The sequence below is a fragment of the Neolamprologus brichardi genome, chromosome 12, assembly GCF_056152115.1.
Source record: "Neolamprologus brichardi isolate AB-2024 chromosome 12, ASM5615211v1, whole genome shotgun sequence".
In the NCBI taxonomy this organism is placed as follows: domain Eukaryota; kingdom Metazoa; phylum Chordata; class Actinopteri; order Cichliformes; family Cichlidae; genus Neolamprologus; species Neolamprologus brichardi.
This window is the reverse complement of record NC_142115.1, coordinates 19,134,607-19,161,561: the sequence shown is the minus strand read 5'-3', so window position 1 is coordinate 19,161,561 and position 26,955 is coordinate 19,134,607. Positions and strand designations below refer to the sequence as shown.

Below are 26,955 nucleotides of genomic sequence, written 5' to 3'. Positions count from 1 at the left end.
ACCAGTCTACTGCACCTTCGTCGAGAGGCATGACCCTTCTCAGTTTGATCTGAGGTACTGTTGTTGTCCGTCCCAATCCCACTGTCACTGGGAATAGTCTCCTCACTGTGGGACTCGCTGATGGGGGACAGAGTTACCTCCTTCACTGACGCCCCCTCTGACAGGTGGGATGGTGAATTAGCCAGAAGTCGAGGAGGAGACAATTTCCATCCCCCAGTGAGAAAGCTCCTGCCTGCTGGTTTAGAGGGCAAGGCTGAAATGGGCTGCAAACTGGGCATAGCAGCATCAGAGTGACTGGCTCTTATAGACGGAGCACTAGAGCTGGGAGATGAGGTGGAGGAAGGCACTGCGGGGCATTCGTAGAGACTCGATGTGGAGACAGACAATGCTGGCTTGTCCCGAGTGGTTTTGGGAGGAGTGGAGCCTTGAGTTTCTGCTCTAGGTTTCCGCCCTCTCTTCTTACCAATGTAGATGGTTCCTCTTTTGCTCACATTTATCTGTTTTCCCAGTCGAGCTTCAATGGTGGATGCCATGGCACTCATAGCTGAGGTAACAGGAGCAGAAGATGACTTCAGAGCCAGAGTGCCATTTTGACTTGATCCTGAAAGGATTTCATTCAGGATGCTCTGCATTTTCCCAAGCTTTGTCTTATTCACTGGCCTGGATTGCCCCCTTCCACGCTTTAGTTTGAGACTGTTGGCATTGGTCATCGTGGAGGCCATTTGCACTAAAGTGTTCAGTGTGTGCGTCTTCCTCCTACGATTTAGCCCTGCAGTGGTTTCCTGGGCCAATGGGCTTGGAGGTGAGGTGGAAGTGGCCTCGTGAATGGTCTCCACAGTTAGGAGTGGCTGTTTCTTGGGGCGTCCTCGTTTTCTCTTAATGGGAGTGTGGACTGTCAGGCTGTCAGTGTTGGTGTAGAGCGGGCTGGAAGGGGTAATGGGGAAAGCAGAGGGCGGGTCAGCTAAGGTTGCGAGGCTACCCACGTTTTCTCTCTGCGGTGATGTAATGCTGGCATGGCTTTTTGATTTCAGGTAGGACCACCTGTCGTTGGCCTTGGTCGGTCTGGAACTGGCCATAGAGCTGGTGCTGTGACTTGGACTCGGACTCATATCGGCTCTTGATCTGGGGCTTGGACTGGGGCTGATGTTTGCCCTGGGTCTGGGGCTGGGGATAGGGCTGATGTTACTTCGGGGACTGGGGCTGGGGTTTGGGCAGGGGAATCTAGGGTTCAAGCTGAGACTGGGTTTGCTGATGTGATTGTGAGCTGGATCTCTGGGTTTAAGGGTGTCCGTGCTGATCTTAGGACGACCCAAGGGGTTCTTTTTCATCCTGTTTGCGCTCAGATGTGACTCTTGGTCAGCCCCAATTGTAACTGTCTCTCCCATTTCCACCCTGTCCACTCTCTCTCCCTTTTCTCTTTTGTCAACTTTATCTCCTCTTTCTGCTTTATCCAGCCTTTCTGCGCTGATATCAGCTTGACTCACGAATCGAGAATCATTTTTGTGAGTTTCTATCTTATGTGCTCCTCTGGCTTCTAAAGGCCCAGGCTGCTGCTTCTCTGTTGCATCAGAGTCCAGAGTCCGCTGCTGAGATTGCTCCTCTACAGAAAACGACTCGTCAAAAGAAGGCCTTCTCCGCCTCTTTCTTCCTTTCGCTTCCTCTGCCAGCATGGGCATCCCTCTGTCTTCTTCGTCTCCTTTCCTCCCAGCAATTGTTCGCTCTCGTTCCTCTTTTCTCCTTTCCTCTCTTTCTTCATGGAACCGCTCAGCTGTCTCCTCTTGCCTGTACTTCTGCCTCTCCTCTGAATTATTTGGGCTCTCTGATCCTTTCTCTGGTTGTCCCCAATGTGAATCAGCACTGTGGGGATTACAGAGCATCCTCTGGGAGTCCTTCCTGCCGTACTTCCTCTTAATGTTCCCAAAGAGCTGCTCACTGACCTCTTGCAGACCCTTCCCCCTGGAGAGATTTACACAGAGAAATAATTAGGATGAGTGCGATAAAACGAAGAGAATGGATAGTTTTGTATTTCACCAACACTGCGCAGAATACTTACTACCTAATTTGAATCACCGTGTCAAGTTAATTAAAACATCTTCCTTTTACATTTCACTACTGTAACTTTCACATTCCATTCACAGTGCACAGTTCATGATATCATGCATCACAAGGAAATTAAAATATACCTGCTGAGAGAGGTCAAGTTGAGAATACTGGCATCTGTGACCACTGGCAGCTGCAGATCTGGAGTCAGAGACCGCTGAGGTGAGGGACTTTGCGTCGCCGTTCGTGAGAAAGCTTGGCTCGGATCTAGCAACGAGCCTCTGCTGTCTGCCGCCAAGTCTCTGGCTGCCTCAGAATCCGCAGGATGGGCTGGAGACGCAGAAGGTGCTGCAGACGGGATCCAGTCTGTACCGATTTGGTGCTGGGGTGCGTGAGTGTGTTGAAATTTCTGAGTGGGGGAGTGCTGCGTTTGCTGTGTGTGCGAGAGTGCGTGTGCAGGATGGAGGGAGCTGCGAAGCTGGTGTTTGAGAGAAGGATTATCTCCCAGTAGTTGCAGCAGGCCTCCCTCTCTCTGCTCTGGCATTCTGAACTGGCGCTCATATGTCTGGGGATGACACAAAAAGAGACACAAAGACTGGTGACTACATTTAAACTGCAATCATGAGACAGCCTTATATAGCTGCAGGGATAGACAAATGATATGATAATGATAATGTGATCGTAAAACTATGACTGCTCTATTTCCTGTCTTCTTAACATTGGCCTATCTCCACAGATATAACATGTGCATAGCACAGCAACCAGTTCAGCATATATTATCGTTTTTTTTTTGTCAGCACTTATCACATCTCTGATTTTCTCTAATATGACAGCTTTTGCAGTAGATCTGAAGATTTTCATGCATCTCGCGTGCATGAGAAAACAGTGTGCAACACAACAAAAGGCTTGTTTACTGAGTAATTAAATTCCTGTGGCAAGGATGTTGCATGCTGTGAGAGCTAAGGGAATCAAGTTGGGGGTGTCTGAGTACTAAACACAGTAGCATAGCGAAGCTGCATCCCTGCACTAGATCCATCATTATTTACTGCAGATCATATTTATGTTTGTGACAGCTCTCATACGCTTTTCTCAACTATAACTGCAATGTCATGCTGTCAAGAAGGCGCCGTGCACAACATATGTCCCGGAAGTAAGATATAATTTATATACATTTTCTTTCACTGAAACGCCACAAATCTGAAGTAAGCCTCTGCTCGGTTAGACTTGTCCACTTAAAGGAGAAAATACTAAACCTTAATATACTGTATTGCCCCCACATAACTCTGCTTAATGTATCACTGCTGCATAATCAGTGTACTGCTGGAAGATGAGAAATAGAGCAGCGGATGGCCTTTGTGGTTTAGCCTGTTATTAACAGACTCAGTATGACGCAACGAGACACTGTTCTGCTGCGCTGCAGGGAGATGTAACCTAACCACAGGCCTGCCTCTCAGCATGTACACACGGGCGTGCAAGTGCACACGCACACACTTACGCTTGTATACAGTAGATGCACACATTTCAAAGACTTTTACAAAATCCCGGCTACACACGTTTGAAAACGCTAATCTGGTCTAGATGGAGCAGCTCCTTGTCAGTTGATAAGATATCTCCTCTTCACAGATAAATATACACAGCCGCGCAGACGCACAACAATAAAATCTATCGTGCACTTTTATGACAGCGTACATATTTGCGAGGTCAAGAGTGCCATATATTTCCCTTCCCTGCTAACATCCAGTTCAGCCTTCATCTCCTCTGTTGCTTCCCTATCACTCTCCCTGCTCTCCCGACTGCTGTCGGTAGTCAAGTAGTGACACTCATTATGTTTCCACACTTGTTGCAGAAGCTGTTTATTGGCCAGAAGCAGTCTGCACTAATTCACAAGCACAAAAACACACACACACACACACAAACGCTGAGAGGCACAACACTCACAACACATGGGTGAAAACACATACTGGGCACGTGCGCAAATTCTGAGCGCTGTAAATGATTAACGAAGCCAGCAAATGCAGGTATGTAAATGCACGCTCAAATTTATCTCCTGAACGCACTGCCATGGTATCCTTTCAGTTGTCAAGTATATGTGTGTGTGTGTGTACACATTGACACTGGAGAAGAGGCGCTGTGAGTCCACAGAGGGGTAAGATGACAGACACCTGATACACACTTGCTTTCTCATTTAACCTGTCCTAGAATACCTGCTGTTTCAGGTTAAAGGAGGGCACAGGAAAAAAAACAGACAGCAGGGCGATGGGGGCGGTTAAGAGTGCGACCAGCAGACATACACTACGCACACAGAGAAAATGTATCTTCCCCACGGACCACAAAGCAACCACAGAGAGATAATAAAGAGAGGGACACCTTTCCTACAAGAGACAGGAGAGCAAAAAATAAGAAAAAAAAATTAAGAAATAGAAAGCCCCCTCCTCCTACATTTTTCCGGTTGAAGCTGGGTTGCTGGCACCAGTTCAGCTTTTTGTTCTTAGTTTCCTCCCTTCTACCACCCTCTCCTCCGTCTCCCCTCCTCTATGCCTCTTATACTCGACAAAGCATTTCCAGGGAAAAAACACGCAATGTCTGATATTCCAGCAAGCAAATACAAACTGAGGCACTCCCATAGTTGTTGTTGCTGTGAGCACAGTGAAACTTTCCTTCTTTGTCTTTTCCTGACAGGGTCAGCTTACTCACTTAACCATTCACTTATTCACATTTTGATTTCAATTTCATAAAGAACTCATCGCCACACTGGTGGTCAATACCATGCACTAAAAACTTGTTACTCATAGGTCTCCAGAGCCTTCATAAGCAAGCAAATTGATTCAGATGGGTTTTTTTCTAATGTTTTTTTTATACACTGCCTGCTCTTGTGGTGCACTCTGTGAATAAGCCATTATCTCCCTGTGCTACTGCTGACCTGCAGCAGGGGGCAGCCGTCGGGAAATGAGCATAAGCACTGGACTCTGACCCGTGTGCAGCTCACGAGCGAAAAAGAACTGTGAAGCTTCAACCTTTTTCCACACAGGCCATCTTTCTACAAGACCCCTACTGATCACATAACGATAAACACCAGCTCAGGGCCGAACCATCTGAAGCATCTTTGCTTCTCAACCCATCCGACGCACTCTTCTTCCCCCCGGGGCCCACGGGGCTCTTGGGGCTGTGTTTACAACACAGCTGAGTCAACTGCCTTTTTTCAAAGATGTCTTTCTCTGGATCAGCACCGCAGCAACATGGATTTAATGCTGGCTGTCCAACACCTGACTGCTGGCAGATATGGAGCTGTACATTCCTTTCCAGTGGTGACGTAACCATCAGATAAGGTCAGAGAACAGGAGGAGGAGGTCATGGATAATATGTGACTAAGTGCTGCAATCACCCAACTGAAAGGCACTTTGCAAATGAGTCAGCATATATTTACTGACAAATAAGTGCGCGTGTGTGTGTGTATAAATGTATCACGCTGAGCAGGCTGTTTTAAATGACAATCTGGATGTAAAACACTGTGTTCTTCTATCCTCCAGTTTGATGTGAGGGGAGGTATGTGCCGGTCCCTGCTGTCCTTTTCCTCTCCTGCAACCTTTCATTTCTCCACCAACAAACTGAAATTCAGGAACTGCTCCCGCTCCCTGACACACACACACACACACACATGCACATAGCACCCTGGCTGCACCATTATACTGGGAAAGAACACCCTAAACAGGCACACCCAAATCTCACAACCAGACCCGCATATAAACACACACATATACAGGGGCAAACATATACACAACCTCCTTGCACGCGCACACACACACACACACACACAGACGCACACACAGGCGCACACAAACACGCTGCCCTTCAAATAGTTTTTCGCAGCCTTTTATTTGGCTGCACGCCCAGCGGTTAGAGTGTTTCATTTTTCCCTGTGTATGGAACTGGGCAGCTGTCCAGACAGACACACAAAGAGAAAAAGAGAGGGAGAGAGAGAGAGGCACAGAGAGAGAGAGAGAAGGGAGAGAGGGAGAGAGTGGGAGGGAGGAATGGGGTGCAACTAAAAGAATGAGAGCAGCAGAAAGGGAGGGAAGAAGAGGACCAGCAGAAAAACAAGGAGAGAGGTGCCTAGACTCGTTTGCTACTGGTTCCCCTCCGAAACCTTATGATTGATATGATCCTCTCCTTTCCTCTCTGTAACACCTTGTCACGCAGCCTCTCTTGGTTTTGACACCATACTGTCTCCCTCTGCCCCCATGGCCTTGTGCACTAACCCCCCTTCCCCCCCTTCATCCCATCGTCCTTTTCTTCTTCTTCTTTTTTCCCTTTTTTTTGGAGCTGACCATTTTCCTCCTGTGGGAACTACCACCCCACCACCCCGCCCGCTTCTCCCCAGCTCCATTCACAGCGCTGCTTCTCTGTGATCTGTGTTTCTGACAGGTCTGTGCACACACACACACACACACACACACACACACACACACACACACAGAGACAGAGAGAGAGTTCCTCTGCAAACAAACACCATGAATACTAACAGGGCTTTGTATCCACAGCACTTAAAACGGGATAGAAAGGCGCGGGTTGGGAAGAGGGAGGGGGGGCGGAGGGGTGAGCGCAGAGAAAAGGAGGGAAAAGCGGTGGAGGAGAAAAGAGGAGCTGTGGCACTGTGTTGATCTTGTGGCCACTCTCACAGACCTCCCCCTTCCCTCCTTGCCAACCCCCTTATCCTTGTTTCTCGTTCTCTCGTTCTTCCCACCAGTTCTCCCGGGAATAAAGACTTCCATTCATGCGCCTGAGGCAACCCACAGCAGGGGAGAGAAAAGAGGGAGGAGAAATGGGAGGAAAAAGGAGGGGTTGTCAAGGTGGGACAGTTTGTGGATCACTGGGATCAGGCCTACTGCCTAAAATTGTGTTTGTGTGTCTGCATGTCTGTTTTCACTCAGCATATTCCCGCTCAGCCAGCGCTTTACTATCTCAGATCTGGTGGCATCTGTGCCAGACAAAGCTTCATCTGGGAAACTTGGGTGGGAAAGTTTGGAAACTGGGCTCCATTGAAAAACTTCCACTCTCCACTTAATGCTGCAATTCCAAAACTATGCGTTCAGCCTACAGCCACAGTAGGAAAAAAGGGGCTCGAGCTAACTTTTTCTGCAGTATTTTCTTTCCTACGTGCCTTTTTATGTACCCTTCCTGCTGAGCATGATCAAGCCTTCGATCTATTGTGTATTCTTCCTTTAGATAGCTGTAAAGCACAAGCTGCATTCAAGGCACAGCAGTAGGTCTCAAGTAAAATGTTTCCTCCTACGTCCACAGCAGTAATCCTTCAGATTGGAGTGCTCCTAAAGATAGCAGCGAAACACCAAAGAGTCTCCTTGTCACACTCTCTTCAGACACGCTCAGAGGTAGATGACTCAATCTGAACAAAGCCCGTGATTGGCTGAACCGAAGCATGCTATTATGGTGCATTTGGAGGTTTTCACCCCCTCAGTAATGACAGACACATTTACATGCTACATATAGTGTATATCTAATCCCTGCTATTAGCATTAATGGTGTGCATGGGCGCTGGTGTGCCCGGTTTTTGAATAGCGTTAACAACCACATTTGACTTTTTTTAAATGGCAATTATCCACAAATTGTTCCCTGTATGTACGTGTTCAAACAATCTATAGATGTCAGTCAGCACATAAGTTTAAAAACAAAGAATATGTACAACATTAGAACAAGTGTAATGATTTTTGGATGCAACATGACTACAGAAAGTTGTTAGAACAGCGCATCTTTTAGGGTAAGGAAATTATACAACAAAACAGGCACATGTGCTGCTGCACATAGTATAAAACCAACGCATTGTGTTGGTCACTTTACTCTGTGCACCATATGACCCAATCATAGCACTTCTGTACAACAGGAAACAATTAAGCTCCAATGAGCTGCTCAAAGTCCTAAGGGATGACTTCCTGTGTGGAATGATGGGTAATTCAAGACAGAAGCTGTGCTGAGATTAAACACTTCCTCTCTGGCAAACAGCAGTCTGTAACAGCCCCACTCACTGATTAGCTACTTAAAAATAATTCACTGCAAGTTATTGTTGTCTGTCTGGTTAGTGAATCGATATGCAGCCACATCACCTGCAGGTTTTTTCGCTTCTTTACCATCCAGCATATATTACTATATAACACTGCAATATCATACTCATATTGATAAAGAAAAGCAAATGAAAAACTCATTGCACATTACATTAGCCATGCATCTCATGTATTAGTGTATATTTCATGTATGTTTTTTTCTGCTTGTCATGGCATATGGAGTGAGGACACCTTAGCATGTCACGCCACATGTCACATGTAAAATGCCTGCAAACAATTGTTAATGGATGACTAAATATATGTCTTGTAGAAGGACTCTGGCGTCTGCAAGGCAAGTTTTGAAGTTTGCAAAGGAACATTTTCATTGCTCAGTCTGAATGTTTCTGTGAATATCTCAAGTCCTCAGATGATCTCTGGCTTGTAAGGGTGTGGGGGAGTGGGGGTGGCAAGGAAGGAGACGGAAAACAAGTTAGAGAGCCACCGTAATGACATCCTCAGTGACAGGGAGAATGGGCAAAGTGAGACACAATAGTCTTAACCAATCAGACTGCCTGCCTCCCCTCAGGCCCCCTCTCACCAACAATAACGCCTTTGTGTGAGGCTGCACTCCACTCGTGTGTTCGCACACACACGCGCACAGACCGCAGCATCCTACACTTTCTCAGATGGTCACAAAAAGAGGTGGGTGAAGGAGAGCAGCACATCTACAACAACTACATGTATGCGTATACAAAACTGCCAGAATTAATGTCTTTTAGCTAGCTAGAAACCTGGCTCTCTGTGTATGTGTGTGTGAGTGCGTGTGAATGTGTATGTGCATTTCCCTTCAAGCCCAGGCACATGACTGCAGCTGCCCCCTCACTCCCTCATCTAAAGCAGCACCCCTCCTTGGTGTGGGTGAGAGGTCACACAAAGTGGCATTCCTCTCGGTCTGAGAGCGAGCGAGCACTGAGCAGAGGGGGCAGAGGGAAAGAGAGAGAGTAGAAAACACCAGGGGTCAAATAAGCAACAGAGCGGGGCAGGTAAAAGATGAGGAGCACGGGGCATTCGTGAGTGTGTATTTCAGTGCGTGCATGTGAACATTTTGTATGCCTGTGTGCTGAAATGGACCAGTAAACAGAGGACCCTTGTGGCTCTTCTTTGCTTCATAAACACAGCTGTTTGTTTAGTCTGAGCTGCCCCAAGGGACAGACACACAGACAGAGGGATAGACAGACACATTTATATCATTTATTCATGTCTGTATCCATACTTAAGAGACAACGAGCATAAACAAACAGCAGAAGTGCAGCTTGATTATTTTACAAAGCCTGGTGCAAAGAGATAAAACTGGGCAGAAAGAAAAAGACTGTAAAAAGCAGCTGGCTTCCATGCTTTTGAATGTTCAGTGTGAAACATGTAGCGCATTGATGTGTTTATATAAAGTTCAGAATCTTTTCAAACCGAACACTTGAAGAATAATAACAGTTTTAGAGCCTGGCCAACATTGGAAGGGCTAGGTTGAAAATTTTTAGCGATACACTTCTACGATGTTTAGATTGTGTATCGATCTGATCCGCATTCAAAACACTGAATCGGAAGTCAGTGACGATCTATGGCTGATCCATTCAGTTTAGCTTTACAGCTTTGGCAGCGGTGCGTCAGGTGCTAGCAGGAGAACTAAAGCAGCATGAAGGAAGCTAAAAGCAAAGGTGTAACAGGGTGGGGGTATTTAATTGGAGCTCCACCGACAGTTTTTATTTGTATCTTTACAACAGTTTTTGATTTGTGGTTAAGTGAGCTTCCTCTTTCTTTTAAACTTGATCTCACTGTCATATTTCATACAACACTTGTTGTACGGAAGGTTTTGCTAAAGTTACGGTAACATACACACAATGTGTGTTACGAGCAGTAAAAGGCGGTGCCCTCAGACTGAGGGCTCAAACATGCTTCTGTTGTGGTCGTACGGAAAGCTCTACCGTTCGTCTATATATATATATATATATATATATATATATATATATATATATATATATATATATATGTATAATCTTTGATGTTTGTTTGCACTTCTGCTCGTCACTCCCTTGCCTATTGCAGCCAATTAGCGTTCGGCATAGCCTCATGCATGCATGCTGCGTGCTGTTGGGTTTTTGGAAGATGACACAAAAGCGTTTTTGCGTAGGTCGGACACAACTGCGGTACCATAAATTAAGCATGAGCATCACCATATGTAACAGCAGTTTGCGGCAGCCTGATAACTTTCGCACTGAGCTGAAAGCGAAACTAGTGCGTGATCTATCGGGTGACTAACACAAATACATTATTTTCTTTTAATTTCACATGCTTTCAAATACCATAAATCCTCTTCAGTTTATCCAATTCTCAGTCATGTAGGGGCTGGAGCCTATTTGCTACATTAAATTTTTTAATGTTGAAGTTGAGCTTTATGCATAAAAGAAAGAAATTCCAGGCTGTGATGATAACAGCTTAATAATTTAAGCTTATTAATTTAATGCTGTTGTCAGACTGTGGCTTGGTATCGGTACCTGTTTTATAGGAAGCATTACAACTGTAAAAGGTCGGCTTGGTGAATCTCTCGTATCCATCTGTGCAATACAATTCATCAATCCAGTGTAAAAAAAAATAAGTAGAGATGAATCCACTAAATTTGATGAAAACATTTGTAAATGCCAAAATGTCTTTTATCGAATTATGTGTTGTGAACACTGTAACCTCTTTCAGAAACACACACGCCCCCAACCTTCTGACAGGCACATCCCAGACAGCTGATGGGCCCCATCAGATTTCACTGACAAACACACTTGCAGTGAGACACAGTGAAAGTCAATACTCTTCGCCTTCTTCCCTTCTCTTCCTTTGACTCCCCGTCTCCTTCACTCCTCTCACCAAACATCCGCATCTATTCCTGTCGGACCTCCTCTCAAAACCACAGAATACACTCCTCCTCACATAGACAGACACACACACACACATATACACACACTGACTAACCACAGAGGCAGAGGCATGATGGAGCCACACTAACAAAGCAGCCACCGGGAACACATGATGCTGTGACTCAACATCATCCGTGCCTGCAGAGGACATCAAAAATGGCTGCCCTCCAGATCATCCCACAGTCAAGTGAGTCACAGTCAACCACTGTGCTGTCGCACAAATCAAATTCAGGCCTGTGTGTTTTCTATACAGTTTGCTCTTGATGTTTATTGCAATCTGTTCTTTTTGAAGACCTCAATGAATAAAAAAGGGCAAACAATGTCAAAATGATGTATTACAATTACGTTTTTATAAACAAGTCATAACTTCCAGTTGAGTTTACAACTATTCAACAGTGCAGTAATAAATATTTTATGCTTTTTATAAAATTATAGCCTGGATCAGTCATCAGTAAAGAGAGATTACACGATCTCTCGTTGGTTTTTCAGTCAATATCTACATTACAGGGATCATCCTGATGCTATAAAAAAACGAGTTGGTAATGGAACAGTGGAAGTCTGTGAAAGTTCTGCTATTAGGCTGAAGCCCCCTAGAGTGAGAAAAATAACAATGGCCCAGTGGCATAAAACCATGACAGCTTTGTGAAACTTAGTGATATTGGCCACAGTAGCAAACAACAGCAAATTTGAGGTAAACATAAGCTTATTATGCCTTATTTTAATTTCAGGAATGATATTCCAGGAAGTTTGACTTTTGTTCTTTTTATGACCCATATGAGGTTTTTAGACACGAGAACCACAAATATTGGTTTAGACATTGCACATGTTCTCACTACTAGAAATACTCTGGTTTAGGTGAGAGTACTGCCTTACTAGAGAATTCAAATGGCAGGATAACCAGTCACTCGCTGTGAATTCACCAGATTATTAAATGGTAAGTATAATGGCACTTAAAGAGCACTTGTAATGGAAGACTCAAAGCACTTTTTTCACAGCCATTTACACACACATTTATAGTGCACTTTATGCTATGCCTTTAAGGGCTCGCTGCCCAAAAGTCCGCTAGGGTCCACTTGGATCCCAGTGGCAAATTATGGTAAGTTGGTAAAAGTAAATGACATGATCAGAAGGTTCGAGGGTCAGTGCAGACACCTGTCAGTTCTTTGTGACCACGTAGAGCTGTCCATGCCAACTTTTCATTATAATGCACCAACCAAGCATCCACCACAAGCAGCAGATTTTAGAGAAGTATAACAGGAATGACTGATAAATGATGTCCATTTCCATGTCTGCAACAGAGTATAACCTAGGCTTCATTATATGGACACATCAGAATCGAAGGGGCAGTTTGGGGCTGGGTCGTGCAACGAGCAGACTGTGTGAGCCGGGGATTCAACCACCAACCTTTTAACTGGTAAATGACCTTTTCAAATCTGTGCAATCAAATATCTGTTACACTGATACTGGCATAGTTCATACATCTACATTAGCCATATGCAAAAGGCCAATGCAGAGGCCTAAGTTTCTCACCTGCTTTCCTGTCTACACTACCCAATGTAGACAGGCATGATGCAAAAAAATAAAATATTGCAATATCACAGGTTTTGCATTTCAGAGATAGCAGGTTAAATTAATCGAAGTTAATGTTTAATTGTAGCTTCAGACAGTTCTCATGTGCATCTCTGTTGGGTAATGTCACGCTGTTTGAAAAAGGCTGAAGCCTATCAGCTGTATCTTTAAAAGACAGAAACTGATATGTTTGTTTTGTTTTGGGTTTGTTTTGTTTTTGGAAGATATAAAAATATATTTGCCAGAAAAAAAAGGCAACACAAAATGCCTTCATGTTCATTGGCAGATGCTGCCTGAGTGACCCACTGGCATTTCTTTAAGTGTAGTTGCCTCAGGTCTTTATTAAAATGTACCTTCAGCTGGACTGCCTATTATTGCTGCCCTGCATCAGACTTAAGAGGAAAAGCAACCCACTGAGACTGGATACAATAGTGAATGAATAGCTCTTGACCTTTAGGACAGATTGAGAAGATGGTATGTGTGTGTCTGATTGAGAAATTAGCTACAGTTCCAACCAAATGGTCAACACAAACACACACACAGACACATGCGCGTACACAGACACCAAATCCAGCCCTGAGGCTAAGAAAGCAAAGGCCAGACTCCAGTTGTCTCAACCCTGACCCACTCTCACAAACAAACAATACAGCACACACACACAGGCAGACACACACAGCATACACACACGAACACACACACACAGACACTACGGCTTATACAACTGTGGAGTTCAGCTATCACCTCGACTTCTGAATGTCCAGCAGGGTCAAAGTTCATCTCTTCTGCTGCCAGCCTTCAGCGCTCCTTTGTGTGGCTGTGTGTGTATGTGTGTGTGTGTGTGTGTGTGTGTGTGTGTGTGTGAATGTTTGTGTGTAGCATTTACATGTGCTCACTAGGAGTGACCTTGCAGAGTCATTCATTGTGGATACACTGCAGCACCAGCACTACCGCAGAGCTTATTAGGGAGCAGTCTTCCTTAGTGTGTGTGTAGATGTGTGTGTGTGTGTGTTGTAGGGACAGACAATCAGTTTCTGGGGATTCATCTCACTTCTGATAATAAGGCAAATGATTAAATTTTAGTAGGAAGACTTGGCTTGAGGGTTAGGGTTAAGCAAACAGTAGTTATATCCAAAGGAAATTAATGTAAGTCTGTGTAATGATGAATGTGAGCACGAGTGTGCCTGTGTTTGGAGGGAGAAAGGCCGATGAACAGATTGTGTTTTGTCTGGACTTTCTTCAGATTTGAGAGATACTGGAGAGCAGATCAGAGTTTAGACGCGAGGAGACGTGCCTGTGTGTGTGTTTCAAGTGTGCACGGGGTGTGTATGGGGGGTCAGACACAGATGGACAGCTGGTGTTTCAGCAGTGCTAAATCACTCACCCCTCCCCAGCATGCAAGCACACATGCACACAAACACATTCACATGTCCCATCCCCCCATCCACTACAGGGAAACGCCCCTTTAAAGCATTCCCGGTCCGTACTCTCAAAGACAGCACAGTGAGGGCACACGTACACAAACACACACACTCACTCACACACACACTCACACACACACACACTTACACACACACTGAATATAAAAGCCTGGGTCTTTGGACCACAGTGACTGTCACCAGAGGAAAAACCTCCAATATGACAGGTGGGTCAGGCCATATTATAGGTGATCATTTCATGTTCATACATATTCATAAATCCGTCAGGGGGTGCTCTCTGTGGGTAAGCACGATGCTATACGCTCAAGCTGACGCCTGCACACACACACACACGCACACACACACACACACACACACACACACACACACACACACACACACACACACACACCCATACACACTCCTATTTTATGAGCTCATCAAGTCCCTCAGGTCACCAACCGCCATTTCAGCCAGGGATAAAAAAGCTCACATCAAAAGGCAAACCATTTCACACACACGCATGTGCACGTACTGCATGCACACACTTGGCGTGGCGACTGTGGCAGCATTAATTTCCTTGTGAATGCACTTGACTAACACATAATAATCCCAAACACTGCTGGGAGACCACCAAGCAGCAACATACACACACATAGCCAGGAGGACCACCAAGCAGAGGGGCTGTCAAGACAAGATAAGTGTGTGTCTTACCGTCGAGCTTTCGCGTGCACCCACTAATACACACACACACACACACAGACACATATACACACAACAACAACAACACAAGGCCTGGTCTGGACTCCTGGAAAAGCTCTGGCTTATCTCTCCCCACAGATAGTGAAATGGATTAAGAGCCACATTTGGCACGTCCAGGGAACTGGACAGATAACCAGGAAAACACTCTCTCTAACTGCAATCGCTGTTCAACATGATTTGTATGTATGTGTGTGTGTGTATAGAAGAGATAGTAAAAGAGTGGATGTATTTTAGCTACCGCACGCTCCCCCATGTGAAGGCATCGGACCGCTAACTGCGTGTCAGTGTGTGTTTCTAAGTGTGTGTGTGTGTGCGCGCGAGAAGAGTGTGTGTCTGTAGGAGTGATGCAGTGGTTGACCCAGGACCCAATCCATTAAAACACACACATTCATCTTCCAAACACACACAGCGCGCCCAGACAAAGAGCCGTGTGTGAGAGGACGTTCAGCATGTGTGTGATGTCAGCTGGAGACAGAGAAGGGGAGCCCATCATATCCCGTTAATGTGTGTTTGGGTCTGTCCTCTGACACACTACGCTTCCTCATTGACTTCCTCGGTTATGGATGCTCGCTATGAAGATGATAGGTGGATGAAACTCCCCTTTCCCTTCCCTTTAAGACAGGCTAACTCTGTTCTTTTCTCTTGCCTTTGCAGCCATGTTCACTGCATAATAAATAGCATTTTATAGAGAGCGGTAAATAAATCCAGGCCATTATTGGTCATCATTGACAGGCGTAGAGTCAAATGAATATAACTTTTAAGCCTATAAAATGTGATGCACTGCACTGTGCACTGTAATTATCAATGCCAGCGATGGATCTGTGCGGTATTTAAATTTTACACTGTGAATATGGACAATCACATAAAATGGTCAGGGGTAAATACTAATACAAGGGATTGCAAGCACAGCCTTTGTTGACATTCTGCCACGTCTCTAGTGTAAAAAGGCAATTTGCATAACTCGGATTTATCTTTTTAGGCTGCTGTTTTTGGGGTTTGCAAAACGACAGCTTTCCCACATGGAATAACCTAAAATTTTAATGTTATTACAAGTCAGCAGAGGGAAGAGAGAAGGGGCCTTTCTGACGGCAGATTCTTAGGCTGCTACAAAAGAAAGAATGGCTAAAAAACACAATTTCCATCTGTTTCTTTGCACCATTCTACATGTTTGCCTTCTTATCTGTCTGCCTGTCTCTTTCCCTCTCTGTCTATTAGAGTCGAATCTCTGTCTTAATGGGCTTCTATTGTATCCTGCCTCTCCCCCTCCTCTATTCACCACACTACCACACGCATATACACACTCCCTCTGAGGAGGCCCCTTAACCAGGCTCTCCATATGCCTGACCCCCACCTCCTTTCTCCTCCTCCTCCTCGTTCCACGACCCCCTTCCCCTCTACCCCTCTCTCTTGCTCACACTCTGGCTTCTGCTCTGTTGCTGCTGCTGCTGCTGCTGCCCCACGCTGCCATCTGCTACAAGACAACAGAGGGTGAAAGAGAGAGAAAAGCACGATGAAAGACAGTGCTTGGAAAGAGGAAGACATAGGGAAAGAAAAGCTGGAGGGGGAAACGTGTGGAAAGAGAGATTGATTAAAAGAATAGAGGGAGAAAGCATATATGTGGACACAATACAACAGAGAGGAGAGAGGCTGTCCATCTGCTCCCCCTCACCTCCCGTCCCCCTCCTGACTCACAGCCTCACGTACACCACAAAGAGAGTATTTAACCTCAACACACACATACAGAAAAAGAGTGAGACAGAAAAAGCAGCCCGGCCTCTCTCTTTAACCCGTTCCTCTCCACTGAGCCTGCCTGTATTACACCCTTGGGGTGGCAGGTGATGGCTAGATGGAGGGAAAGGATGTAAGGGGGAAAGAGACGGGGAGAGGGATGGTGGGGGTGTGATTGAGGGACAGAGTGCAAGGGATGAAGGGTTGAAACTGATCTGAATCAACACCAACACATCCTCCACAACCCCCCTCTCCCCTCCCCAAACCTCAAACCTCAATAGAGACCAGCTTGCTGCCCGTGTCACTATGACAACCCCTGTCAATCATACTGTAGCAGTGGGCTTCCCAGTGGGGGCCGATGGCACTAGATTAGGAATGGCTGCTAAAAACATCACAGCGCCGAGCTCAGCTCATTCAGCTTACTAATGGATGTAAACACTGAAATTTTTCAGAGGCCTGTTCATACTTTATTTACAGAAAAGCTCAGACAAGAATACACATCCTGAAGACAACTACTGGAAATTGTGGCTGTAAATCACACTGAAATCTGCCGGCAACAAAGAAATGACCATGAATTTCTTTTCCAAGCCAGTGTTCCAATTGTTGGAAAAACACAAGTGTAGAGCAATCATGTTGACAAGCAATCTTTACGTAAACCGTTGTCTACCAATTGCAAATATCTATAAACAACCAAAAACTTAGAGAGGACTAGAACGATCCAGCAATTCATTAAAAAAAATGTAAAAAACAAAACCTTTTCCCATAAAGGTATTATGAATGAATGTGCAACTTGTCAAAGCCATTTTCACACATGAAGTCTGGACAATTGTAAAGTTACAAAGTTTGTTTTATTTCACATGTAATACACAACACTACTGGAAATGCTTTGTTTGTTAGCATTAGCATTACTGCCTGGATAGGTCACTCATGGGGCGACACTTGACACCCACTCACTCCCAGTTTATTTAGAGAACAATCTGCTCGCTGAGTTGTGACTTAACAACCTGCCAATAATGCATTTTTTAATTCTAAGGCTCTACTATATCGAACGAGGCGCTCATTGAATTGACATGTTGCAGGGTTTCATTATGCACCAAATTACTAAGACATGGGGCACGGCACTGTCAATTGAAGATTTCACCAGAAGCAGCGTATGTACTGAATAGTGTCATTGGAAAAAGTTGATCCTTGATTGATACTACAAAAAACAATCAGCTGAAATACTCATTTGCAACAGTATCGATGTCAGCGGCACTGGCTTGGCTTCCTCCAGCTGACGGAGAACTTCATACAGCACCTCTGCAAACAGACAGGCGTGCAGCCGCTGCCCTCACTAGCAGCTGAACACGTGAACACACGAACACTAGCAAAAAACTTAGCAAAGCATCTTAAAGTTTGAAACCCCCAATCTTTACAAAGAGTTTCCTGAGGTTAATAAAGCTCTCATTTCAATAACAGAAAATTGCTAAATAATAATCAGAAGTTTTGCCCTGGCCAGTTTAACTATTAGCAATTATATGACAGCCATATTAGCCAAATTAGTTAGGTTATCATAAGGTAGCGGCTAAAGTAGCAGCTATTGCTAATGCTAGCAGCAAACGTTATTCACAATCCTGCCAATCAGTGTGTAAACTACTACTAAACTACTATAACTACTGCTACTAAACAGTGATAATTTGACAGGGTAATAGAATTATTTGTGTCTAATACGTATTATATTATGAAAGGTCCACAGGCAGCTAGACAGAAACAGTGCTCAGCAGCTTTGCTCAGCAAAGAATTATGATACCAAGTAGTCAGAAGCAGAGGTATAAATAAAACAGGGCTGTAGCTGATTACATTTGACTGGACCATCATTTGTTCTAATATATATTTTTAAAATGCGCCTCTTAATTTTGGAATATAAATGTTGTGACGAGTACCAAATATTTTCACGGGTATCGGTATCAAGTTTAAAATTCTACTGTTGTGACATGCCTACTGTCGATAGAAATAAAAAAATTTAGCTTTCTTTGTGTTTATTCTCACTACTCATGACACTCCACTTGTAAGCTAAACACTTAAAACTACAATACAGCCTTTAAACACATCATAAAAGCTAAAGTCAACAAAGATTTCTTTTTTTTTTACTAAAGATATTTCAAACAACCCTTCACTATATTAAAAACTAACCTCATATGCACTCTAGTCTGCGGTTTTGTCTATTTTCTGCTGTCTTCTTCCTGCCATATGATTGTACTTATTTCTGCCACTCTTGCCCTCGCAGGTGCTGTACCACACTGCTTGACTGCCATAAACTAAACTTTTATTGAAAACAATTTCAATAAAAACTTCTTTAATAGCCTAACAATACCTCTGTAGCTAGCAGGGTGGCAGATAATTCGATGGTGACTAGCCTGAATGCGCGAACCCTTTCAAGTAAAATGAAAGCCCCAAATCGCTGAATGCTGCACTTGTTTTAACTGCCTTACTCTAAATCCATCTACTTGAGAAAAATGAGAAAAACATCCCAACAAGTGACAATATCATGTTCATCTTGGAGCAGCCCTCGCTTGAACTTTGACCCAAAGTTTTTACTGAATGGAGACTAGGCAGGACTGTTATTGAAACTGATGAAAAAACCCCAATCACAGGCGCGTCTCACGAGCCAATTAAGAGCCGAAGCCACAGAAGTGAGGCACAGCGGAGGAAAACACGACACAACATCATGTTGACAACATGACGCCTTTACTCCTGCTTGGCCTGTCGAGCTCGGTGACATCGAGATGGCTGTCAGGTTTGGACACGCACACCACTGTGTAGGTCAACACACACTGCAAACACTAGATTCCCCCAAGGACCTGTACAACACCAGTATAGTGTGTAGAGGGTGTGATGGAGGCAAGAGGAGGGGGGCGGCGTTGAAGGCACTGACCCGCAAAAGCTGATTTCATTAAAGGGAAGGAGAGGAAAGGAGAGGAGAGGAGACAGTAAAGGTCTCTGTGTATATGACCACAAATGGAGAGAGCAGACGCCAGCTGTCACTTGCTTATGTCAGCCCTATTCTCAGCTCTGATGTGAGTGTGTGTTGTGTGCTTGTATGTGTGTCGCTGTGTGATCTCAGTTAGGCTGGTTTCAATTACGGGGCAAACTTTGACCCTGTGTAACCAAGCCGGGAAGGGAGCTACCGAGAAAGGTGTGTGTGAGAAAGGGAGCGGTCAACTCAGAGATCTCGAGAGTGAGAGAAGCCTTTTTTTTTCACTCAATAACGCTCAAACTTGCATCACAGTGTCATGACTTACCCTTTTTCTGGGGGGCCCTCGTTCTTCTTCCTTTGGGGCCCGCCCCGCCCCTCCTCCACTACCTGTTCGCCCCTGCCGTCCCCCTTTGCCCTCTCCAACTGGAGGTCTGATGGTCGTCCGAATCTCCGGTGGGCAAATGTAGTTCTCAAGGCTCTTTGGGGGCTTCTTGGTGCGCTTGGTGGTCTGTATCTTCAGCTTTAGACTTCCTTCCTGGAAACTTGCTTCCTTGATGGAGAACTCCTGCTCCTCCATTAGCCCGTCCCCCTGTTCCTCTAACCCCTCACCTTCACTGATGGCACCGTTAATCACATCATCGCTGCGTGCCAACCCGATGCCTCCTGCTCCTTCTTGGTCCCCTTCATTTGGCCCCACCCTACCTCCCTGAAGGTCAGCCTCTTTGGGTCGGGCTGAGCCAACCAGATCCCTTTGCTCCATCCACTCTCCCACCAGAGCCAGTCAGGATGGGGGAAGCCTTGGCAGCCAGCCAATAGGAAGATAGAAAGCAGTAGTCTGTCGGGCTGGTTGGTTGTTGTCAATCAGCTACTGGGGTTGTGTTGATTGTCCCACAGGAACACAGCGAAGCCAGGGACAGTCTGCGGAAAGAGCAGGTGAATGACATAATTAGGAAAAAAGGGCGTATGAGACCCGTTCTGTCATCCCCATAGCTTCCATTCCACTGCTACCTCTCAGCACAGGCCTGTTCTCTGTCATCGCCATCATTGCCTGCCTGTTAAGTATGAAGACAAACACACAATCATCACAGAGCTGCAGAGGCATGCTGCCTAGCTATCATTTGCATTTTGTACCTCGCATAAACAAACTCATTTCTGACACCCACTTGCCTTCCTCTCTTCCTGCTCTCTTCTTTACTCCCTCTTTGCTAAATCTTCTCTCTCACCCTTCATTACTTATTCCATCCTTGTGACAGATCTGAAGCAGAGCTGCGCAGACACTAGAGTGATCAGTGCAAAATAAGACATTCCTCTTCTCTGCTCTAAAACCAGGCTGAAGTTAGCCTGAGGACACAAGACAGAAAAAAAATGAACGAAGCTGGCTCCGTTTTTTTTGTTGTTTTTTTTCTTCTTCAGAGGAGCGAAGGAGGAGGGAGGGGAACACACAAGGGGGAAAAGGAAAAGCAGCAGAGAAAGACGGAGAGAAGGAATCTAAATTCTTTCCCCAGATGTGGTTTACGAGCTGGTCTGGAAAAACTAGCGTCTGAACCATTTTACACACGCATGCAGCCGCATTGCTACACACATACACAGAAAAAAAAACAGTGCGCGCATCCACACAGACGCACATCCAAAATGACAACGTTGCCGTACACATGCTGCACCCCCTGCTGCTATTCCTGCTCTCTGGAGAAAAACACTGTGGCCGCTGCTTGTCAGGAGGATTCGGAATTTCTGTTTTGGATCATTGCACGTGCAGACGCAGATCCATATTACACACTCACGCCATACGTACATACACACGTGCGCTTGCACAGGCCTACTTACACACAGGCGTATAAACAGAAAGCAACCAAAACAAACAGTGGACTACACTTCTCACTACAGCTCGAGGGAATCCCATCAGTCAATATGACATGAGGCATGACTGAGTGGGAAGTGGGGAATGCTGTCTCACATGCTGAGCTTAGCCTGACACCATTTACACTGATGTGAACCCAGACTAGACCACTACCTGTCGACATGACTCAAGTAAAGGGATCTTGCTTCCCGCAGACTTAAAAAGATCTGAAAGAGCACAATTGGCTCAGAGCATATATCAAGATTTGCATACCTATTAACCTAATACACTCCCTGGCATGACTACTACAGTCATTTTCCTTTAGCTGTATGTGTTTTCTCAGTGTGCTGTACTGTACCAGCCCACGCTACTGTACAAACAGCTGATCCCATCATAATATCTAAGGGGCCTCAGAGCACATGCTTGCAGTGTGACTGAGCAGTCTTAATCCACAGCAAGTTTTCCAACAAACCATTGCAAGACTGCACACAGTGTCCAGCTCTCAAAGTTAGCCGTGTGTCCTTTTTCTTCTGCATGCCCTTAAATAAACAAAAGTCAAAAAAGACTTGTTTCAACGAACCCTCTCTTTAACCGTAAAGTTTGCCAATCTGAAACCACTTACAAGGGTTATTGATGTAGGTTCTGGTAGCCCAGTGGCGGTCAAGGATCAAAAAATTTAAGGGAGCGTAACAGCGGTTTTGCATGTTTAAGCTTATGAAGCCCAAATTGCTCGCATGGCTCTACTGCCAAACATTTCCCAAAGCACATTAATACATTCTCAGATTGATTTCCTACCTTGGAAATCACTGGTTTTCATTCAAAATAACTGGTTTTTAAACTTAGCTCCTTGACGGCAGCCTGTTTAATGGAAGAATATACCAAATTCACTTTTTTTTTTGGGGGGGGGGGATGAGTGACATCGTGACAACTAAGAATTTAAGTGCAAAGCTTTCTTGGCAGGGTAAAATTTCACATCCCAGAGCCTCCTTCATTTAACTCTTTGACTAACACGTGTCTTCGAAGCAGACCGTGCTCAGTGCACAACCACACCATAGCAAGTGTTACATCAATCAGTAACACTGAGACATAAATAATGCTCAGTTTGATGGATTGCCTGTTTCAAGAGTGATTTTGCATACACCCTGCCAGCAAGAATGAAAACTGCTGACTGCCTGGAAGTTAGAAACTCATTCCCGCAAACTCCACAGCCATCGCCGTGCTTGTACAATCACACTTTTAAGCATACAAAGTTTTACAGATATAAACAAAAGGTGGTGCAGTCCAGGTGTAGTCCCAGCCTGGTCTTACAGTGCCCACATGACCCCCTTTGGTCCTTCAGGAGCCTCCCAGTTCCTAATGTCAGCTCGGTGACTCGCCCTAATGGCATGTGTAAAAGCTGCCCTGGATGTCATGTGACTGAGGACAAAGACAGGAAAAAGAGACAGCTGCCAACCACAACATCACTCACTCAGTCACACACGCACATTAAATAGGCGCACATCCACTCTGTGCCTACGACTTAGTACCCCTTCACAGCTATCGCTCAGTATGACAGCAAAATGGCATCGTGCATTAGTACAATTCTGGTCATTCTGGGCCATTACTGCATAAGCCCCTTAGCTGGGTCATGACTATTCCTTCTCCCCTCCCTGCTCGCTGCCCTAAGCGGTGTTAGTTCTGTTACTGGCAGACAGGCTGAGAGTTTATGTAAGACTGACCCCTCCTCGGGCCTCCCTCACTTACTTAGCCTGAGCCTCACTGTCTCCTCTCCCTGCTCTCACTCTCTCTTTTATGCACACAAACACAGCGATGCACACACACACACACACACATACACGCACACACACCTCGACCAGCCTCAGACAGCAGGGTGATTGTAAGAGGCCAGACTCGCTGCATAAATAGCTTTATTATGTTCTCAAAACTGCCAGCGCTAACCAGCTTCCCTCTCAAATAGCATAAGGTCATTGCCTGTGCTGGATGTGAAAGGCTGTGAATGAGACAGTCCTCCAACATTTCGCCTTGTACTTTTACCGACAATTACGATAAAGCATTGATAATGGAATACAGATGGACAGAACGGTGATGGTGAGCGATACAGACAGCAGACAAAACAGGTAGGGGAGTCCAAGTGTGAGCGAGAGACACAGAGCGGGAGAGAGAGAGAGAGAGAGAGGGATGGCAGCAGAAACACAACCTTTTAAGGCTGCATACCCAGCAGCCCAGTGCCTGAGGTGCACACACAAATAGCTCATACACAAATGCAGACAGATGCACGCGCGCACACGCACCAAACGCCTGCGTGATTGCACAAGGTGAATATCCTTTTTTTTTTTAAATTTCATGCTTTTTTATGCAAACGTAGCAGAAGCACGACCATCCCTGGATGTAGATGAGCATCTTGGTGTGAGATGATGATCCTAGTCTGGCTGTCATATGCAGTTTTTTTTCCCCCTTATTTTGTTCCTCGGGCTCTCAAGTGAAGGGTAGCCACATATGCCAATGTTTCTAGAAGGGTCCAGTCTTTGCTTGGAGACAAACCAAAGAGAATGGGCCCAGATTTCTAGTATTCACAAGTCCAATGGGCACAGCGTGAGGTTTCAAGTTTGATGTCTATTAGTCCCTCGGAGCAGAGCGAGGTGATGGAAGCCCTAAAAAGTGCCTATTCTGGGGTTTTTCCCAGCAGGATAAATGCATATATATATTTGGATATGAAATACAAAATAAAGCCCTCTCTCTCTTTCTCTCTCTCTCCCCAGTTCATGTGCATGTGTTCAGCTGCAGGGCAGCGAGAAGGACAATCGTAAAATATCATGTGTGGGACAGCCATAATTGAAAAAGATGGCCTTAAAGCTGCTTCACGCAGTCACGCGCGCACATCCACTGGATGAGCCATATGCCAGGTAGCACTAAAACCATCCTCACGTAACTCCCCGGCTGAAGCAGATGAATGTTAAACCATTTTAACTGCAGCAGAAGCCACAAAATGGCTGTCAGCAAAAACACCTCCCCTACTCCCCAACTGTCTTCCTCCTTCCCCTCACCTCACTCCCCCTCAACCTCTGTTCTCTCCCCTCTCCTCATTGCTACCTCTTCCCTTTCCCCTCCACCTCCCTATCCCTCCCTCCCCTCTTTCTGTGCGCTCTGCCAAAAGGTGCTCCAGTGCTGATATTCTGTTAAGAGAGCCTGCCAACAGTTAGATTTGTCCTTGGATCCCGTTCACATTCCCTCCTCCCCCACCCACCTTCTCTGTGATCCTATTTCGACCCAAGGTATCCAGCGCAGAAGGGGATACACCTAATCGATTTCTCATACTTTAATTTAAAGGTGGCATGCAGGCATCTCATTACTTAACCGGGAGTCTAATAGCCTGTTTCATACTTTTGCACCACAAAAATGCCGCCAGGTCTGGGGGAGCAGAAACTGTTAACAAGACAAGATCGATGGTTCCATCCGAGCTTGAATCACCTCTATTATCCGTTCCTCAGCCTCCTTTCCTACCACCTACTCACGCACCTCTCTTACAGTTGTCCTTTACTTTAACCCTTGTTCTTTTTTTTTTTATAAAATCAAGCCCTCTGATATAGCCAAGAGAACCCGCAGTGAGACTTGGTCATGTTTATCCGTTTATCTTTTGGTGGTCTGGTTGTGACAGAGGTTTCTAGGCGCTAATGATAACCACCGACCCCCGGTCCTCACCTTCCTCCGCAGGGCCATGGCATTTGGACACGTAGTTTCTGACACCCACGTGAAATTGATGACCTGCTGATAAATACAACCACAGTGGGCAGAGCTGTTTTACCAAGCTACTACATTTGGGCACACATCTGTGATGACGATGCTACAGTTTGTGCACACTGTGCTACTAGTAAAAAATGATGAGAATCAGAATAAAGATAAAGTCAACATGACATCACATTTTTCCCTCTAAAACAACAACAACAAAAAAACACTGAAAACATTAAGAAACAAACAAGCAAACAAAAATCACAGCTTAACTTCAGATAAAGGAACAACTGACAGGTCGAAAGAGTGACAACCATCTGCTTGCTGCATGCCACAGATTGTGATGCTATGTGATGGACTGTCCATGTCAGTGAAGGCGCAGGTGGTCCACTACAGCAGAAACAGATTTAAACTTAAGAGGCCGAGCTGTGGTTGAGTTAAACCCTGATCTGAGCAGTGGACACTTTATCCCATTGGCCTTAATTGGTTGTTTTCTCTTACCCGCCCCCTACCACCACTATCTAATTACCAAGGTATTACACAGTAATAACAAATGCAGACCGAGTGGTACCACAGTTGTTTGGGGCTGGTGTGCGTCTCGTTGAGTGGTGGCGCGAGCATGTGCGCGCGTGCGCGTGTGTTTCGGGCGATTTTGCTGGCATGTGACTGCAAGCAATTTCACATTTAAGGAATAACAGTCTCGCGGGCAGAATGTGGAAGGCTTTGTAGGAGGTGACAGGCAGCTCAAACAGCACACATGGAAAGCAGACACAGGCGGCCGAGTGGCGTTACAAACACGAACACAGTTTTTCACCGGAGAGGTGCATTCAGGTGTGGAATGTGGTCAGTCAACCGGGGCTACTTACCCATGTCTAATGTTGTCTCACACTCGGCTCTAACGTGTAAATATTTTATCACGATCATTTACAATCCATTTAGAGACATTTTAAGAAAGCGACGGATGGGGTGACAGCCTCCCGTGGAGCTGTCAAACGGTGCCAGAAGAGACGGATATGTTTTTTGACAGAAAATCCCGGGGAAAATGGCGTCAACGGTTCTTTGGAAAGCAAAGAGCGAAAAAAAGAGAGCGAGAAAATAGGATTTGCAGTCGATCTGGTGGCAGAATCAAGGTAGCCGCACAGGGGAGGAGAAAAAAATCCAATCGGAAACTTGGGTCCAGTTCCTGGTAGAAATAAAATCTTTAGAGGCTCTGGCGCGTTGACTCGCGCTGTGGAGAGCCGCCGCTGACGCCGCCGCCGTGCGCACTGAATCTCCGATGCCTTGCGGGATCGCTGGTCACTCGGGGAGCTTGCACGGCACTGAGATCCCTCGCAAATCCGCTACTCGGCTGGTTTGGGAGGAGGAGGGGGGTGAGAGCAGGACTGTTACTGCAGTCAAAACAAGCCCGCATCCGACTACAAGCCCAAATCCAGCAGCGGGGGGTGGAATTTCAGCGACAAGACCGCGCTTTTAGTCGTCAGTGGGTGCACAAGAGGCAGGAGATGGTAGTGGGGGTTGCTCGTCGCCGGTTGCACTGGGTCAAGCTTTTCTCTACCTCTCTCTCTCTCTCTGTGCCTCTCTCTCGCTCGCTCTTGCTCTCTCTCTCTCTGCTTTTCCGATCGGTGAATGTCAGGTCCCGGAGCCTGGTGTCTGGTAATGATCTCACCCAGCAGACTAAAAGCTCTAGCAGAGCAAAGCAGAGGGGAGAGATGAGAAGAGGAGGAGCGACATCGCCTCCCCCTGGCAGCAAACAACCTCAACGAGTCTCCCTTTTTCCCCCTTTTTTTCTTTTTTTTTCTTTTCCAAACCTCCCCCTAATTCCCAGGGCTTTCTCCCGTGGGACTGCTCTCATACTGGCACGGTGTTATTTTAATGTAATGCAAATAGGGAAAGCAACATCTGGCAAAAG

The 26,955-nt window shown here is 45.7% G+C and overlaps 1 protein-coding gene across 1 annotated transcript in view; it reads right to left on the bottom strand.

Moving 5' to 3' along the window:
* setbp1 (SET binding protein 1) overlaps positions 1-26,705 on the bottom strand; it is a 37,649-nt gene extending 10,944 nt beyond the window's left edge. The window contains exons 1-4 of the mRNA XM_006784165.2: positions 25,913-26,705; positions 19,809-20,401; positions 2,184-2,605; positions 16-1,956 (exon numbers count right to left, since the gene is read on the bottom strand). Of these exons, the coding sequence (XP_006784228.2) occupies positions 16-1,956; positions 2,184-2,605; positions 19,809-20,243 (2,798 nt within the window). The 5' untranslated portion in view covers positions 20,244-20,401; positions 25,913-26,705. The remainder of the gene's footprint in view (positions 1-15; positions 1,957-2,183; positions 2,606-19,808; positions 20,402-25,912) is intronic.
* Positions 26,706-26,955: the final 250 nt, after the last annotated feature.